Source organism: Chelonia mydas, chromosome 6 (assembly GCF_015237465.2).
Source record: "Chelonia mydas isolate rCheMyd1 chromosome 6, rCheMyd1.pri.v2, whole genome shotgun sequence".
NCBI classification, from domain to species: domain Eukaryota; kingdom Metazoa; phylum Chordata; order Testudines; family Cheloniidae; genus Chelonia; species Chelonia mydas.
Window position 1 is genome coordinate 29,572,006 of NC_051246.2, and position 19,655 is coordinate 29,591,660.

At 47.7% G+C, this 19,655-nt stretch overlaps 1 protein-coding gene across 4 annotated transcripts in view; it reads left to right on the plus strand.

The window, feature by feature from the left end:
* SLC22A18 (solute carrier family 22 member 18) overlaps positions 1-19,655 on the plus strand; it is a 114,290-nt gene that overhangs the window by 83,027 nt on the left and 11,608 nt on the right. For all 4 annotated transcript variants that reach the window (XR_006291941.1, XM_027825411.2, XM_043550158.1 and 1 more), the window contains one exon: positions 19,274-19,375. Coding sequence is in view for 3 of the 4 variants with exons in the window: in XM_027825411.2 (XP_027681212.2) it covers positions 19,274-19,375 (102 nt within the window). In the remaining variant the exon portion in view is untranslated. The remainder of the gene's footprint in view (positions 1-19,273; positions 19,376-19,655) is intronic.

The window sequence follows — 19,655 nt, forward strand, 5'->3', positions numbered from 1 at the left end:
GCACCCAGCCCCTAAAATGCAATCAGATACAGGATTACCAGTTCTTGCAATTTTATTGTGAGCCTTGTGATATCTGAGGCCTTTCTTAAAGCCTCGGCTCCTGGAGTCTTGTGATTGCAGGAGAATCTCAGGGTTACAGGGTTTTTTTTAAGTAGTTTCTAGCTTTCATAGAATATCAGGGTTGGAAGGGACCTCAGGAGGTCATCTAGTCCAACCCCCTGCTCAAAGCAGGACCAGTCCCCAACTAAATAATCCCAGCCAGGGCTTTGTCCTTAAAAACTCCTAAGGAAGGAGATTCCACTACCTGCCTAGGTAACCCCAACCTAAACCTCCCCCACTGCAACTTGAGACCATTACTCCTTCTTCTGTCATCTGGTACCATTGAGAACAGTCTAGATACATCCTCTTTGGAACCCCCCTTCAGGTAGTTGAAAGCAGCTATCAAATCCCCCCCTCATTCTTCCGTAACCCTTCTGCCTGTCAGAGTTGGCAGCAACAAGGGCTGGGTTCAGTATCTAGGGGTTCCATTCCAACAACACAATGCAAAACCGGCTTGAGCCCCCACCCAGTGACCTGGGACAAATATATACTACTCCCGCTGGGCGCCTCCAAGAGGCAATACTTCCCCTCTCGCAAGCACATAGTCTGAGTGTAGCAAAAAGCCTTTTAATAACAGAGGGAAACAATGTGGCATTATGTTGGGGAAACACCACCAACAGGATTCATAACACAACCCATGAGCAACTGGGCCATGTCCTTTCCCTTTGGTTCTTGAGTCCAGCAACCCAAAGTCCCAAAAGTCCAACGACCCAAAAGTCTCTGTCCCTGGTCAGGGCAGCCCCAGAGTTTTACCTCCCAACCTGAGTGGAGGTGGGGGAGAGGGGAGGAAGGGGTTAAGGGGCACCTTACATGGTCCAAAGCTGATGGCCCCACCTCTCCATAGGGTGCTGCTCTGCCAGCTGCCCCATGAGCTGCTCTAGGCATCCAACAAACTGCTCTGCTCCACCAGACACTCTGCTTGCCATCCTGCAAACTGCAATACTCGGCTCTGCCAGCCGCCCCGCAAACTGCTCCACCATATATCTTCAGGCTCCCCCACTACTTAACACAACACTCAGTGATTTCAGCTCTTAGTAAGTTTAGCTCTTTTGTGATTTCAGCTTCTAGTAGGGGAGCCTCAGTGCTGATGCACCATTAGCCCAAAGTGAATTCAGCTCAGCAGCCTGTAACTAGACTCCTAATGGAATCAAAATTAGCTCTGATATTCCACAGTGGAGAGAGGAGGAAGTGCAATTAGCATGTAAGGCCCTCACCATGCCACCAAGTATTAATACCTGTCTCCAGCCTCTCTCAATTCACAGAGTTTTGGAACCCATGTCCCTTGCCTAGCGAGCGCTACTTAGTTGATGGCGAGTCCCTCCATCATAACAAAAGGCCAAGTACAGTTCCACTGTCCTTGATTCCCATAATCAGGGTAATAACAATTTATTCTTCCTGCCCCAATAACAGAGTCATTGGGGATCCCACAGCAGCCAAAGTGACCATTTGGGCAGCTATGGCCTCATTCTAGGCGGGGTGGGTGTGCCTATGCAAATGAGATCAGCCCCTGAAGTTCTTTTCCACAACTTGCCACACTTCACCACCAGATGTCAGGGTGGAGCTCATCCTGACTCTGCTTACACTTCTCTTCTGCAAACTAAATAATCCCAGTTCCCTCAGCCTCTCCTCATAAGTCATGTGTTCCAGACCCCTAATCATTTTTGTTGCCCTTCGCTGGACTCTCTCCAATTTTTCCACATCCTTCTTGTAGTGTGGAGCCCAAAACTGGACACAGTACTCCAGATGAGGCCTCACCAATGCAGAATAGAGGGGAAAGATCACGTCCCTTGATCTGCTGGCAATGTTCCTAGTGATACAGCCCAAAATGCTGTTAGCCTTCTTGGCAACAAGGGCACACTGTTGACTCATATCCAGCTTCTCATCCACTGTAATCCCGAGGTCCTTTTCTGCAGAACTGCTGCCTAGCCGCTCGGTCCCTAAAATATAATCCTGTAAGGACCTGGGACTTAGAACCTGGGTCTGCAGAGCCTGCGGTGGCCAATATTCCCACAATGCCACCAGAATACCCTGGCTGCAGTAAAAAGTTTCAAAATATGATCCCCCATGGCTCAAAATCTGGAAGGCAAATAAAAAGAATTAATGTTAAACTCAAGGTTTTTAAGCAAATCTCATGACTTTAGAGGTCTGACCCCTGGTTTTTGAATCCTGGTGATTGGCAATACTGATATTTTTCTTCCACACAAAAAATGATGGTTCTGCCCCCCCCATCATCTCCCACAGGGAGTGATGGTTATTGCCCCCAATCCTTTCAAAAACTGATAGGGTCCTCTACCTTCCCCTCCCCCTACCTCAAGATATTATACTCCAACTGTTTATGCTATCTTTTTTTTTTTCCTCGAACATTTCTCTCTTTTTTAGCCTGCAGCAAGTGAGAAGTGGAGGGATAAATAAATACCCCCCCCCCTTTCTTGGCACCACTCATCCAGTTCAAGCACTGGCCTAAAGCATTAGGAAAGGAGATTTAAAAATAGCCTTGTGTCAATCTAGGGGGAGGATATTTGACAGAAAATATTTCTCTTGTTGCCTATCTCTAAAAGAGCAATGCAGAGCCACTCAGGGTACATCTGCATTTGAACTGGACGGTGTGATTCCCAGTTCTCCTAGACAAGCACAAAGCTGACCAGCTGGTAAGTAATACGTATAGCACCTCTGTGTAGGTAGCTTGTTCAAGCAGTGAAAGTGAATCATAGAATCATAGAATATCAGGGTTGGAAGGGACCTCAGGAGGTCATCTAGTCCAACCCCCTGCTCAAAGCAGGACCGATCCCCTATTAAATCATCCCAGCCAGGGCTTTGTCAAGCCTGACCTTAAAAACTTCTAAGGAAGGAGATTCCACCACCTCCCTAGGTAACGCATTCCAGTGTTTCACCACCCTCCTAGTGAAAAAGTTTTTCCTAATATCCAACCTAAACCTCCCCCACTGCAACTTGAGACCATTACTCCTTGTTCCGTCATCTGCTACCACTGAGAACAGTCTAGAGCCATCCTCTTTGGAACCCCCTTTCAGGTAGTTGAAAGCAGCTATCAAATCCCCCCTCATTCTTCTCTTCCACAGACTAAACATGCACAGTTCCCTCAGCCTCTCCTCATAACTCATGTGTTCCAGTCCCCTAATCATTTTTGTTGCCCTCCGCTAGACTCTTTCCAATTTTTCCACATCCTTCTTGTAGTATGGGGCATAAAAAAGGACACACTACTCCAGATGAGGCCTCACCAGTGTCGAATAGAGGGGAATGATCAAGTCCCTCGATCTGCTGGCAATGCCCCTACTTATACATCCCAAAATGCCATTGGCCTTCTTGGCATCAAGGGTACACTGTTGACTCATATCCAGCTTCTCGTCCACTGTAACCCCTAGGTCCTTTTCTGCAGAACTGCTGCCTAGCCATTCGGTCCCTATTCTGTAGTGGTGCATGGGCATCTTCCGTCCTAAGTGCAGGACTCTGCACTTGTCCTTGTTGAACCTCATCAGATTTCTTTTGGCCCAATCCTCCAATTTGTCTAGGGTCCTCTGTATCCTATCCCTACCCTCCAGCGTATCTACCTCTCCTCCCAGTTTAGTGTCATCTGCAAACTTGCTGAGGGTGCAATCCACTCCATCCTCCAGATCATTTCTGAAGATATTGAACAAAACCGGCCCCAGGACTGACCCTTGGGGCACTCCACTTGATACCGGCTGCCAACTAGACATGGAGCCATTGATCACTACCCGTTGAGCCCGACAATCTAGCCAGCTTTCTATCCACCTTATAGTCCATTCATCCAGCCCATACTTCTTTAACTTGCTGGCAAGAATACTGTGGGAGACCGTGTCAAAAGCTTTGCTAAAGTCAAGGAACAACATGTCCACAGCTTTCCCCTCATCCACAGAGCCAGTTATCTCGTCATAGAAGGCAATTAGATTAGTCAGGCGTGACTTGCCCTTGGTGAATCCATGCTGACTGTTCCTGATCACTTTCCTCTCCTCTAAGTGCTTCAGAATTGATTCCTTGAGGACCTGCTCCATGATTTTTCCAGGGACTGAGGTGAGGCTGACTGGCCTGAAGTTCCCAGGATGCTCCTTCTTCCCTTTTTTAAAGATGGGCACGACATTAGCCTTTTTCCAGTCATCCGGGACTTCAGAGCAGTTAGTGAACAGCTGACTAGTCAGTATGAATGAGAGCCTCCCTGAATACTGTAATGCTGCTTCAAAGAACAGATCCAAAGATCCAAACTGGATTTAGTGCCACTGAATCACAGCACTGGCCACTTAGGGTAATGAATGCATCCGATGAAGTGAGCTGTAGCTCATGAAAAGCTTATGCTCAAATAAATTGGTTAGTCGCTGAGGTGCCACAAGTCCTCCTTTTCTTTTTGCGGATACAGACTAACACGGCTGCTACTCTGAACCTACTTAGGGTATGCTGACACTGTATTTCAAAACCTGTCGCAGCAAGTCTCAGAGCCCAGGTCTACAGAGTTGGGCTAGTGGGGTTTGGTCTAATGCTCTAAAAATAGCTGTGTAGCCAGCACTCTGAAGTCACGGGTCAGGCTGGAGCTTGGGTTCTGAAAGCCATCCCCCACCCCGGTCTTCAGACTCTGAACCCGTATCTTTGCACAGCGCTTTGTAGAGCCATAGCACAAGCCCAAGTCTGTGGACCCAGGCTCTCAGACTCACTGCCACAGGTCTGAAAACAGTGTGTAGACATACCCATAGGGCCACATCCAGGGACCCAGTGCTTAGCTCACAGGAGAACAGAATTCTCCTTCCAAGGTTGTAGAGCAGGTGCAGAGCTATTCCTTGGAGCCTGATGGAGCCCCGCAGCACTCCTGTGGCAGTGGGAGGACTGTACTAGCCCCGTTCCATCCCTACCACTTAGTAAGTAGATTTAAAGCCTTGATCAGAATCTTGTCATATCTTCAACTTCTCCTTGGTTCACAGGGAGCCTCTGCAGTGCCGGGTTTTCTCTGCTATGCAAGAGGGGTGCATCCCTTCAGCAGCCCTGTGAGTCCAGGCTCCCCAAACACACAACTTGTGCAGTATAACTGCAGCCAGGGAGCCTCCCTCGTCTGTGGTGGTCTGACTCACTTTGCTTCTTAGCGTCACTCATACTTGTTTTACCAATGAACAAAACTTCAGCAGAGGCCTTACACTGTAAGTTTTAATGCAGCTTGTATCCAGTTGGTGGCATGATTGGCTCTGACCACAGATTGTGTCCTCACAGTCCCATGTGGTTCCTACTTGGTTAGTAACCATTGTCTGGTATGCTGCTGTCATCTTGTAATTGCTTTGGCACATCTTTTCTTTTGCCATATAGAAGGGAATTCCCTCCCAACACCATGTGAGTCTGTGTAACCAGTTTGGCTAGACTTCCTTCCTTCCCCCTCTCTCTGTGCTGTAGAATATCAAAGAGTGCATGGGCCCAGGTTGTGCTGGTGAACGTCCTCTGGGCACTCTCTCCCATGCGGAGACACTATAGGATAGCTGTCATGATTTTCCCACAATGCACTGATATAAACTACTTAGGCAAGTGCAATTCAGCCCCAGTTGCAAAGCAGAAAGGTAGCAGTCTGAACTCAAACTGTGTTTGTTGTAAATGGGTCAGATGAGTGTTACACAAACACAGCTGGTCACATGCCAAATGGCTAGGTTCAACAAGTCTCATTCCAGCATTGTCTTCAGTGATACGCTATTGTGAGGACTGCTGATTCTCTTGCCTTATTAAGAAGCCACACTTCCAGGCCACGTTTTTAAATCCAACTGTCTCGCTATACAATAGTACCTTAAATTATCTCTAGTGTATTGGGCCTCTTTTCTTAATCCATAGCCAGGGCTCTGGTGCATCTTCATTCCGAGTTTTTCTTTAAAATGTTAACAAAATAGATTTATTTTAAAAAGGCGTCTTCTAAAACTTAATGAGGGAATCTGCCCCAATCCAGTACTTGCAATCTGATCAAAATGAAACGTTCCATGTCTCATAGAGCAACACCCAGCAGAGAGACCTCTTTGGCATGAAGCTTGTATATCATTAATTGGCTCAACAAATAAGTTAAGGTATCAAATTATCTCATCCACTTTTCCTTGGTGTCCAGCTACAAGAGCCAGAACCTCAGCTGGTATAACTTGATGCTCCACCAGTTGAGGATCTGGCCCAGGAATGTCCTCTCCAGAAAACCTCAGTGCTGTGGAGTAGTGGATAGGGCACTGGACAGGAAGGAAACCTTTGTCCTGTTCCAAGCTCTGCCACTGACCCACATTTTGACCTTAGGCAAGCTGCTTAAATGTTCTGTGTTTCAGTCGCCCCACCTGTGAAATGAAGGTAATGATATTTACCCTCTTTTGTGAAGAACTTTGACATCTACAAATAAAGAGCATTATGTAGGCCTGCTCAATCTCCCATTGAAGAAGTCTTTCCACTGGCTTCACTGGGCTTTGGATCATGGTTTCTAACAGCTAGGATAAGTTGGGTTGTTTTAACTTTTTTTTTTAATGGCAGCTTAGAATTTATTTTCAGCTACATCTGTTCCCAGTTAAGCAAAGATCACAGGTTAATAGCACAGGATATTGGAAAGTGCTGTGCAGCTGTAAAATAAAGCTAAGTGACGGGGGAAAAGGGGAGAAAGTTGAGGCCTGGGAAAAGGAAGAGTGAAATCAGATCAGAAAATGAGAAGAGGGTTCTGGAATGCAGTGTCTTAAAGGCCATGAAAACAAAGAATTATTTGACTGGGAGATGAAGCAGCCCCTCAGGAACTAGATATGACCAAAACTGGAATTGCTAAGGTCTGGCAATTAGGTGAAAGTAGCGCGGGTAGCTTAATGGAAGAAATCCAGGGGTCTAGAGTAATAGGGAAGTTGTGATATCCTGATGATGTGTAATTACTTGTGGTGCCAATATAAATCCAAACGGTCAAGAGTTTTGCAAGCAGCCACCTCCACGCTACTCAGCTAGTGTCAGGGAGACTCCCTAAAACCTACAATATATTACAGCAGGCATAGAGAGCTGATCACTGTAGGCTATTTAGTCAAGGGCTTGGAGTGCCTTCAGTAACACACAACCATTCTCAGCCAGGACTGTGTAAAATGGTTCTGATTTCACAGTGGTCTCATCACAGAAAAGATGTGAACAAAACCTTCTTCAAAGTACATTTACTGAGCCCATGTCTACACTAGGAGTGCTTTATACTATACCGGCAAAGTGGTTCTAGTGGGGATGTGGTTTATACCAGCAAAGCTGCCTTTGCTGGCATAGCATATTCCACCCCTCTCCCCACCCCACCGAGCAAATTAAGCTTTACAAGTAAAAGCACACTTTTTTGCTGGTATAACTACATCTACAGCAGGGGCTTTTGCTGGCCCAGCTATGTCTATCATGAGTCATGTGCCTGACCGACACAGCTATGCCAGCACAAGTTTGTAGTGTAGACCTGGCTCCTATGAGAATTTTTGCTTGAAGGTGTAAATTTTATCCCCTTTCTCTCCAGAGAGTCATTTTACACTGCACCATTGATTGCAGCTGGCCTGATAGGAAAGCTGTTATGCTCCAGTTTTCTATAGAGTTGTAAACATCAGTATATGGAGAAAGTCTAGGCAGTGGTTCTCAGCCAGGGGTCTGAGGCCCCCTGGGGGGCCGTGAGTAGGTTTCAGGGGGCTGCCAAGCAGGGCCAACATTAGACTTGCTGGGGCCCAGGGCAGAAACCAAAGTCCTGCCGCATGGGGTTGAAGCCGAAGCCTGAGCAGTGTAGCTTTGTGGTGACCCCGGTGGCATGAGGCCCCGGGCAATTGACCTGCTTGCTACCCCTAATGCTGGCCCTGGCTTTTATATGCAGAAAACCAGTTGTTGTAGCACAGATGGGCTCTGGAGTTTTTAGAGCACGTTGGCGGCGGGGGGGGCTCAGAAAGGAAAAGGCTGAGAACCCCTGGTCTAGGGCATGATGCTGGAAAGCTTGTAGCACAGTACTGTATCTGCTCTGAACATGCTGCATGAGGATTAGGCAAATGAAGCACCTGGAGTTGCTGGCAAGTAACTGATATCTAAGCACCAGATGTGATTTTAAAATTAAAGGGGGGGGGGGGAGTTTACACACACAGACAAACTGGTCCCTTGACTAAATTTATCTCTTCTTGTCAAACAAATTGTATCTCCAACTACACAGCTTCGGGAAGCAAGAAGTTGTTACAGGATTATTCGAGAGACTGTCTCTGGGAGGAAAGATTTACATTATGTATACTCTCAGTCTGTCCCTCTAGCTTTCTCTTCTGGGCAACAAACAAATGAGTAAAGGATTGGGTTTTTAATTATAGACAGGTACGCCTGCAGAAAATCTACCTGATGAAAGAGGGCTTTAAGAAAACAAACATGAAGTTCTTCAGTTTCCCCGATCTGAAGAATTTAAGCCAATAGAAAAGATGAATGACACCCTGGAGCTTGCAAAATATAAAATATTCTGTATTCTTTCAGGCAAGATGCTATGGTCAGCAGTTTGGGTCTCAATATGTGGACCTTCCCACAACCACCCAGCATCTTCATATGCTTCCCTCAATCTCACAAACATTAAGTAGCGGGTTCAAAGCAAAAGGTGTTTGTGACAGGAAGTTGCGACCAGCTGATAAAGTAAAAAAGCAGGCTTTACTTACCGACATTCCCAGGGCTTTGTACAGGCCCTGAATTTCAAGGGGCGGAGGGCCTGTACAAAGCCACACTTTCCTCTTTTTGTTTGTTTGTTGTTGCCCTGTGGCTGCTGATCTGGTTTGTGAATGAGTCGCACGTACACCCAGTGGATGTTCAGTGTTTTAAAGATGACATGGTACCTGCTGATCTTCTGTAGAGTGCAGGTGGATGAAATCCGTGATTGTACAGTTCTCCCCTCGATCCGCTGACAGAATTGGAGCTGTTCTGGAATAACTTCTGTATACTGTATGTTGACCTGATTGTTGGGATGTATGAGCACAGTGGTTTAGTTAATAAGGAGAATTTGTTCAGAGGACCCAGACTAAGATGTAGGCAACCACCAAACTGTATGAAGAAGTTAGGCCTGCCCAGGTTACTATGGGGATAGTGAGTCTTTAGGAAAGGTAGACATGTACTTAGACTGTGTTGTTTTAAAATCCTTTTTCTCTAAATGCTCTGGATGGCATCCACAAAGAGGCTTAAGTGTTGCAATAGTGAGCATCATAGTTAGGGTTGCCAACCCTCCCAGGTTGGCCGGGAGTCTTCCGGAATCGGGCTTGATCTCCTGGAGACTAATGACGCCAATCCGGGAGATTTTAGGCTGCTAAAAAGTCCAGCAGTGCAGCGGGGCTAAGGCAGGCTCTCTACCTGCCCTGGCTCCGCGCCGCTCTCGGTAGCAGCTGGCATGTCCAGCGGTGGCAGCGGCTCCTCGATGCAGGTGTGGCCAGGGGGTCTCGCCTGCTCCCCTGCCCTGAGCTCCGATTCTGCAGCTCCCATTGGCCAGGAACGGGGAACCACAGCCAATGGGAGCTGCAGGGGAGATGCCACACAGCTGGAGCCCACACCCCGAATCTCCTCCTGCGCCTCAACCCCCTGCACCCCTGCCCCAGCCCTGAGCCCCCTCCCCCCCACACTCCTTCCCAGAGTCCGCACCCCCTCCTGCACGCCAACCCTCTGCCTCAGGCTCAGCCTGGAGCCCCCTCGCACACTCCAAACCCCTCTGCCCCAGCCCAGAGCCCACACCCCTCCCCCAGCCCGGTGAAAGTGAGGGTGGGGGAAAGCGAGGAACGGAGGGAGCAGGACTGGAGTGAGCAGGGGGCAGGGCCTCAGAGAAGGGGTGGGGGAAAGATGTTTGGGTTTGTGCAATTAGACAGTTGGAAACCCTAGTCATAGTATCTAACTTTTAAGCACCTGGAAAATCACAGGACCAACACTGTAATCCCCAAAGCTGAGTTAGGCACCTACACTCCCCATACAATAAATGGGGAGAGGATAGGCAGCTAAGAATGCCATCCACAAAAAGCCAGCACACTAGTTGGGGAGCTGCCTAAGCTAGCCAAATGCAGATGGCAATGAGAAGGGTGTGTCCTAAACCCTGCCCAGAGATTGGTACCTAAGTCTAGGCTGCAGGTAAGAGCCTATCTCTGCATAGGTTTCAGAGTAGCAGCCGTGTTAGTCTGTATTCGCAAAAAGAAAAGGAGTACTTGTGGCATCTTAGAGACTAACAAATTTATCTGAGCATAAGCTTTTGTGAGCTACAGCTCACTTCATCGGATGCATTCAGTGGAAAATACAGTGGGGAGATTTATATACACAGAGAACATGAAACAATGGGTGTTACCATACACACTGTAAGGAGAGTGATCACTTAAGGTGAGCTATTACCAGCAGGAGAGCATGGGTCGGGGGGGGGGCTCTAAAGTGCCACAAGTCCTTGTCTTGTCTCTGCATAGTGATCCATGAATGGGAACCCCTCTCCTGCAGTCAGGTGCCTTACATACCCAAGGTATTTCTTGTGAGAATGCATTTGCGCGCCTGCCTTGCTCCACACTAAATGGCCACAGGAGGTGGTGATGGTGGTGCCCTCCTTAACCTTTTGGCGCAGGAGTTGGAGCACTCACCCGGGATGTGGGGACCCAGGTTCTATTCCTTGCCTCTCTGTCAGAAAGGCAAAAAGGATTTGAACCAGGGTCTCCCCCCGCCAGGGGAGCGCTCTAAGCACTTCTTCTTAGCGCATGCACAATGTGCCTCAGGTGGCACATGACCAGGATTCATCACTGAATTTGGGCTGCTGGTTGGGTCATTCGCATCCTGGCCCGGGCCGGGTACTGACGGGGCGTGCGATGTGAACGCTGATCCATGACCCCAACCACTGGGCTATGGGATATTCTGATGCAGGGCTCCCCCAGCTGTTCCACTGTGGATAGATAACAGAAGAGTGACTGGAGCAGAAGGACTGGACTGGGGTGGGCAAACTTTATGGCCCAAGGGCCACATTGGGGTGCAAAACTGTATGGAGGGCCAGGTAAGGAATGCTGTGCCCCCCAAACAGCCTGGACCCCTCCATCCACCTCCTCCCATTTCCCGCCCCCTGACTGCCCTCCTCAGAACCCCCGACCCATCCAACCCTCCCTGCTCCTTGTCCCCTGACCACCCCCTCCCAGGGCCCCCCACCCCAAACTGCGCCCCCAGGATCCCACCCCCTCTCCAACGTCCCTTGCTTCCTGTCCCCTGAGTGCCCCCCACCTCCTGACAGGCCCCCCAGGACTCCCACACCTTATCCAACCCCCACTGTTCCCTGTCCCCTGACTGCCCCAGAACCTCCACGCCATCCAACCACTCCCTGTCCCCTGACTGCCCCCCGGGACCCCCTACCCATTTTTTTACCGCTGCACGTATGCTGCTGCCACCCCCTTAGCAGGGCGCTCAGCCCTGCTGCCCGCACGGCAGCGTGGCTGTGGAGGAGGGGAGACAGCGGGGGAGGGGCCAGGGGCAAGCCTCCCAGGCCAGGAGCTCAAGGGCCGGGCAGGATGGTCCCGCGGGCCGTAGTTTGCCCACCTCTGCACTGGACTCTGGGGGTGCATCTACACAGTGAGCAGCACTGAGTCCCGGAGCTACAGCCTCGGGCTTGTGAGGCTAGTGCTATGGAAGAAAATAAAAGCTAGGTAGACATTCAGGCTCAGGCTCTGATGTTTAGGGAGCGGGGTGGGCTAAAGAGGCAGAGTCTGAATAGCTACACAGCTATTTTTAGCACTGGCCTGTAGCACCGCAAGCCCAGGTCTGTAGTCCTGTGCTGAGACATGCTGCTTTGGGCAGCTGCTTGCTGTGTCCACCTACCTTGGGTCTCCCACCTCCCAGCTGGGTGCCCTAACCACTGGACTAAAGAGTCATTCCCTCTCTCACGCAATGACTGTTGTACTGTGGATAAATACTTAAATTGCAAATGGAGCATGGAAGTTAGAAAGAGATTTCACTGCTTAAAAGTATTTGCTGGGAGTTTCCAGATCAATATTTCCACTGGCGGTTCAGCGGCTTATCTGTCTTTCAAGAAGAAAAGATAAAGCTGTTTCACCTCTGGCATGTGTACACAGCCATGGGCGGCTCTTGTAATTTCACTTGCAAACTATTTCCTTCCTCTTTTGTTCACTGATGACAGACCAGATTTCTGCAAGGTCTCTTTTCACAGTACTTCAAAGGACAAAGGTCAGCACCATATGGGTGAGAATAAGCCCAAGAGAAACAGCCCACGGCATGCTCTTTAAAACAGAGGCTACATGCAAGGAAGGAGCTCAGAACACAAAGATTGAAATAATACTGACATTCAGCTGCTGCTTTTTCAGTGCCATAAAGACAGGTTTCAGAGTAACAGCCGTGTAAGTCTGTATTCGCAAAAAGAAAAGGAGGACTTGTGGCACCTTAGAGACTAACCAATTTATTTCAGCATAAGCTTTCGTGAGCTACAGCTCACTTCATCGGATGCATACTGTGGAAAATACAGAAGATGTTTGTTTTTATACACACAAATCATGAAAAAATGGGTGTTTATCACTACAAAAGGTTTTCTCTCCCCCCACCCCACTCTCCTGCTGGTAATAGCTTATGTAAAGTGATCACTCTCCTTACAATGTGTATGATAATCAAGGTGGGCCATTTCCAGCACAAATCCAGGTTTTCTCCCCCCAAAAAAACCCCCACTCTCCTGTTGGTGATAGCTTATCTAAAGTGATCACTCTCCTTACAATGTGTATGATAATCAAGGTGGGCCATTTCCAGCACAAATCCAGGATTTCTCCCCACCCCCAACACACACACACAAACCCACTCTCCTGTTGGTAATAGCTTATCTAAAGTGATCACTCTCCTTACAATGGGTATGATAATCAAGGTGGGCCATTTCCAGCACAAATCCAGGGTTTAACAAGAACGTCTGGGGGAGGGGGGTGCTAGGAAAACAAGGGGAAATAGGTTACCTTGCATAATGATTTTGCCACTCCCAGTCTCTATTTAAGCCTAAGTTAATTGTATCCAATTTGCAAATGAATTCCAATTCAGCAGTCTCTCGCTGGAGTCTGGATTTGAAGTTTTTCTGTTGTAATATCACAACTTTCATGTCTGTAATCGCGTGACCAGAACACTTCAATCTCTCTGGTCACGCAGACTCCAACGAGACTGCTGAATTGGAATTAATTTGCAAACTGGATACAATTAGTTTAGGCTTGAATAAAGACTGGGAGTGGATGGGTCATTACACAAAGTAAAACTATTTCCCCATGTTTATTTCCCCCACCTCCACCCCCCACTGTTCCTCAGACGTTCTTGTCAACTGCTGGAAATGGCCCACCTTGATTATCACTACAAAAGGTCGTCCCTCCTGTTCCCCCCTCTCCTGCTGGTAATAGCTCACCTTGAGTGATCACTCCCCTTACAGTGTGTATGGTAACACCCATTGTTTCATGTTCTCTGTGTATATAAATCTCCCCACTGTATTTTCCACTGAATGCATTCAATGAAGTGAGCTGTAGCTCAGGAAAGCTTATGCTCAAATACATTTGTTAGTCTCTGAGGTGCCACAAGTCCTCCTTTTCTTTTTGCCTTTTTAAGTAGATCAGCAAGTTGAGACAGCCCCTACTGCCAGCACGCTCCCTCCGTCCTGAGCCCTGCTCCTGACCCCTGCTTACCCCATCTCCATAGAGCAGGGGGGAGGGGGACACCCTGACATTAGCCTCTCTCTTCCTGCGCTCTCTCCCCCCTCCCCCCCCCACCAGCAAGCAGGACGCTCCTGGGAGCAGCTCCAAAGCAGAGGGTAGGAGCAGCACACGGCAGTGGGGGGAGGAACAGCTGAACTGCCGGCAATTGGTAGTCTGCTGGGTGGCTGCTGCACAGGGAACTTAGGGGAGCTGATGAGGGGCTGCCGGTTCACCCTGGTTCCAAGCCCCCACCAGCTAGCTCCTATGGGCTGCTCTTCCTGCAAGCAGTGGACAAAGCAGGCGGCTGCCAAACAACATTATAAGGGAGCATTGTGCAACTTTAAATGAGCCCCATGTGCCCTAATTGATCAGCAACGTAACAAAGTTAACTGGGACAACTTTAAGTGAGGAGTTCCTGTAGCATATTTTCATTGTGAGGGATGTCCCAGGTTCCATATACTAGTGGAAGACTTTGGGACAGGACAGCCTTTTAATTCTTGCTGTGCATTTAGCTCCAGTCACCACAGCAGGAGAGAGATAAGGAAGAGACAAACTGAGGCAGGGAATGGGCTGAATTTGTATGGTGTAACCCAATTAAATAAAGGCGCGCTCTCGGTTCAAGTCTGAGAAAATTAAGACTTGCATTGATCAATGTGAAAAAGTGAGCAGCTCACATTTCTAATACAGTATTAGAAACTCACTGTGGCTGAGTCAGTCTCCTGGAGATCAAACTCCAGATCTCATTACAATACCTGTTGGGTGAGCAGCTGTGACTCAGCAAAGCTGCAGGTCCAATCCAGCAGTGACAGGCCTTGGTGGCATGCATCTCCTTGAGATTTGATTAGTTAGACTGGAATGTTGCAAAAGGCTAATGACTGCACACTTTTAAAAAGGTACTCCTAGAGAAGCATTGCTCAGCCACTTCTCCTCCCTCCAGTGAATGGTGCCACAAATTGGTTGTAGCACTATGATCACCCCACTAACCACCTCCTGCCACTGCACAGCATGCTTTGCAATTGGTCTCCCTCAGCCTCTTTCTAGTCAGTCATCCCTATGCCTGAGCTGGTGAGCACTGAGGTCATTCCCTGAAAGTCCTGTGATAGGCCCATGCCAATCAACTGGCGTCCCCAAACAAGGGCCTAACCAGATGACCCCAAAGAAGGTTCCTAATCAAAGCTGCAACTTTAGTCTGCTTGGTGGTGCTGCCTTGTTGGGAGAATTCCCAGCTGCCTGGTAGCTCTGACAGACTGCGCCCACCTCAGCTGGCCCACCCAGCTATTCTGACAATCACCCCATATATTGACACAGCATTGCAGGCCAATGTTAGGGTGCCGCACAGTATTTATTCTGTGGCTCACTGCAGCTCCAATACAATATTCTCATCAGCCTCTCCCCCTCCTTCCTCCTACTGATAACTAGAATGGATGTGGCTACTTCACCACTTTTCCCATCCTCCCATTGCTGAGAGGGCCAGGGTATGATAAGTATTTCTGCTCACTCCCTCCAGCTTAACCCTGTTCCTGGCTGCTCCAAAGGACAGAGACCGCAGTAGCCCCAGACAACTTTTAGTGAGAAAATTTTATACTGTATTTTAGAGTGAGATAGAGAAAGTGTGAGCACCCTAGGTCATTAGCTGGTGTAAATTGAAGTAGATGTGCAGGTGTTGATTTACCTGAACTGAGGGTCTGATCACAGATGTGCTTTTTTATTCCCCCCCTCCATTGTTGTTTTCTCTGCTTTTCAGTATTTTTGATGGTCTGCCTTGGGCTTGAGGGTGCCAGTTAATGCTGTGACGCTCCCCAGGGGTAGCCCAGGTTGTGAAGCACTTCACCATCACCTGCCCATAGCGTGAGGAAGTCTTGTCTGTGCCTGCTGTGGATCAGCTCCCTGAAACCCCCAGCCTCAGGCAACACAAGCCCTGCCTTCCAGGCCTCCCTCTGTCTGTACACATTAGCAATAGGCACACACCAACCCTTGAGTCCTCGGGAGCATTCCCTGTAGTGCCCAGCCCCTTACGCACCGAATGTTTTCAGAATTACCAGGCCTGCTGCTCCCAGAGGAACAGCACATGCCAGCTTGTAAGATTCCACTCAGGATCACCACTTTACTTAACACCACAGCACTTAGATATGTTTCTAGTGAAAGCAAGAATAAGGTCATTATCAATAAACATATATTCAAGAGAGTAAGAAGATTGGAAACACATGGTTACATACATGTTTCCTAGAGACTAAAATTTACTAACAAGTTACCCTCCTGTCCCAAGAAGCTTATCTCATCCAAAGTTCTCTCCAGTGTTTTCAACCAGGCCTGCCTGAGACCCCTCTTCCATGAAGTGGATGCAATTTACTTCTTCAGTGAAGGATGCCAGGGTGTCGTCTTTGTCCTCCAAATACACTAGAGCAAACCTTTGATGTGCACCTCAAGATGGGGGGGGTCTCCCTCCTCCCCCCCACTATGGACAGCGGGTATCATAATCTGGGGGAGGCTGTGCCTCCCCAAATAGCCAGGTGTGGCCCCGTCCATGCTCTGTGCCCAGGCCCACTCCTGCTTCCAGCTCTGCTGCTCCTCCTGTGCGGTGGCCCCGGCTTGGGCTGGGGCTGCATCACCCGCCCTCCTGGCGCTCCGGGGCTGGGGAGGCTAGGGTCGCACTGCCACCCCCTCCCCCAGTGCTCCGGGGCTGGGGGCACTAGCCTGGGGTGGGGGCCAGCAGTTGCAGTGGGGGCGGGGGCGCCTCTGGGCTCCGGGGGGGAGGGGCATGGAAGGGGCGGGGCCTCAGGTGGAAGGGGTGGGGCTGGAGGCTAGCCTCCCCAAGCCGGTGGTTTACGTGTCACCCATACCCCCACACAGTTTGGTTCTTCCTGTTACTATTCTCTCTCTGAAGATTTTACAGTCTGTATTATCATCCAGTTTAGCCTTGTGAGAGGAGACCCATTGTGAACCATACAATACTTAATATACATGTAAACAGCCGGATAGATTAACGTTTCTTGTCTGACAGAAAACCTGTTTTTCACCTTTGCTGGTGACCGGTCCCTAGACAATGACTTTAAGAATGTAATTTTCTGTTTCTATACATAAATCCTTAAACAACATCCGTACATGCATTTTGCAATAATCCTGATGACTAGTGTGACACTGGCTTTTATTTGAGACCTCACATGACACACTTTAGTTGACCTAGTAGCGTCCAAAATGTGCCAGGTCATTAATTACATGATCACATATTATTTGTCCACGGGATCCCTGCCTCATTCAGTGAAGCCCAGTTATTCAATATTTTTTTCTATCTTTCACATTCAGAGGGTGATCCAGTTTTCATTTACTGCACATCAACAAGCCCGGCACTGAATACACAATAATTAATCTTCTCATGGTCATACCTGTGGTGCGCTCATCATAGTATCTGAGTGCTTCACAAGCATCAATGAATTTATCTTCTCAACGCCCTTGTGAAAATAGATGCTGTTATTATCACCACTTTACAGGTGGGGAACTGAAGTATAGAGAGATTAAGGCCAAAAATGTCCACTAGTTTTGGTGCACCACAGCTCTGAGCCAGAAAGGTATTTAGGCTCCTCACTTCCATAAATACCTTTGTGGGGCTGGGCCCAAGAGCCTGAATTTTCAGAGTATTTAGCATTTGTATAGGATTTTATGTTCCGAGCTCAGCTTTGGTTGTAGCTGTGACTGCTGAGCAATTTTGCAAATCCAGCCCCAGGTGTCTAATGTTGGGCACCCAGAAAATGAGGAACATACAGTTAGTGGCTACTTTTGAAAATTTTGGTTTAAGTGACTTGCCCAGCATCACAGAGATAGAAGCAGAGAGAATCAAATTCTTCAAGGAGGCATTCAGCTGCCTTCACCATGATATCATCCTTTCCCTTCCTGTTAGCCCTGGCCTTCTTCACTTCTGAACAAATGAATCAGGGATCAGACAGTCTCCAACCCTGATTAATCCCCAGCAAAGGCTCATCGTGTGAACTCAGTGAAACAGGTGCCCTATGGAAAAAATAGCATATGATCATGTAATTAAAGCTTGTATCATAATGCATACATACAAGGGGGCTGAATTAAGGTTACATGGGCAACCTTAGTTTTAGTATTTCCTCACTTTAGAGTGCTTGACTTGGCAACCTCAACATTCTTTTAATGTAGTTACTGAATGTTGCAGTCTTTACCTTCCAGTAGTGCTTTGTGGTCGCAGCCAAGATCAGGGCCTCATAGTCCTAGGCATTTTAGTATGGGTGTGTCTACACTTAAAAAGCTACAGCAGCAAAGCTGCACCACTGCAGTGGCACTGCTGTAGCGCTTCAGTATAGACACTACCTGTGCCCCAAAGAGCTTACAATCGTTATAGACAAGACAAAGGCTGGGAATAACTGTTGCTAGTGTCCCTTCAGTTTTTTGTTAAAAATTCATTACTTTTTCCAGTATTCCACAGATGTTTCTATCATGCCTATCCCAAAATGAAAATCTTTATTACACTGTCTGAGGAGTGTACTGAGCACTCAGAAGCACTGTATCAGGAAGATGATCTATTTGGTATTTCTAATTTATATTTATAGTATTTACTCACTCTTGGGGGAGGGGGGAATGCAAAACAAAATCATAGTTACTAGAGCTGGATGGAAAAAGGTGAGTATATCATGAAAAGTGTCAAAAGACATGGTTTTTCATTGTGTTTGAAATTTTTCATGAGAGTTTTAATTTTTTTAATGAAAAAAATTGTTTAAATTTTTTCCCTCCTACTCGGGGTGGAGAGTAACCAACTCTCTCACTTTTTTCCAGTTTTAAAACCCATAGCCACACATTTTTTATGCTTATAAAAGACACAGGAAGAGAAGGAAAGGCAAGTGTGTTCCTCCTCCCCCCCCCCCCCCCCCCCATCAAAGTGAAAATTTCAGGAAAAAAATTGCAACATTTATCAAAATGAAAAATTTCAACCAAAATGAATTATATTTCGTAAAAATGTTCATGTTGGTATAAAAGGCATTTTACATCCCTCCCCCCTCCCCCCACAAAAAAACTTCATTTGAAAGTTTTGACCAGTTCTAGTAATAACACAGTTTAATGGGAAAATCCACACCCTAGAGGATATCATGTATCTTTCTGGCAGATTTGTGTAGCTTTATCATTGGAATACGAAACTTTTAAACCCATTTAAACCCTATATAGAGGTCTTAAGTGACACACAGGTTTTGTGCTGGTCCTCTGCGCAGGGTAAATTTAATCTAGAATGCATTTCATAATACAGCACTTTGAATCCCAAATGCCTTCCAGGTCCAAGTGCTTTACATACACTAATGAACTGTGTCTTGCAACCACCCACTGAGATAGTGACCTACACTTATTCCCATTTTACAGATGGGAAAACTAAGGCATAGGCAGTCAGTAGCTCACCTGCGGTCACAATACAGAAGTCCTGACTCCCAGGTCCTTGCTTGAAACACTGGCAACAGCTCCACCCCTATAGCTTGCCCGCTAAGATATTTCATATAGTACTTAACATATATGTGTGTTTGTTCTTTTTCTAGGTTGTCCAGGGTCTGGTAATTGGAAGACTAACGAGTCGCTTTACAGAGAGGAACCTGATCATGTTGAGTGTTTTACTCTTCAGTGGAGTGGGCCTTGCTATGGTAAGACAAGAGGTGGGATTTTTAAAAGATCCTTAGGCCTGGCCTACATTTAAAAGTTACACGGGCGTAAATATATTGATGAGGGGTGTGGGTTTTGGGAGTTTTTTAACCAATATAGCTATACCGGTAACAGCTCTCGTGTGGATGCAGTTATATTAGTGTGATTAGTATGACTTATCAGCATAATTATCCCCCTTCCCCCTACACGCATGGCTATTCTGACGTGAAGCACCTTTTTAACCAATATAGCCATGCCCATGTTAGAGAGGTTGTACTGCTT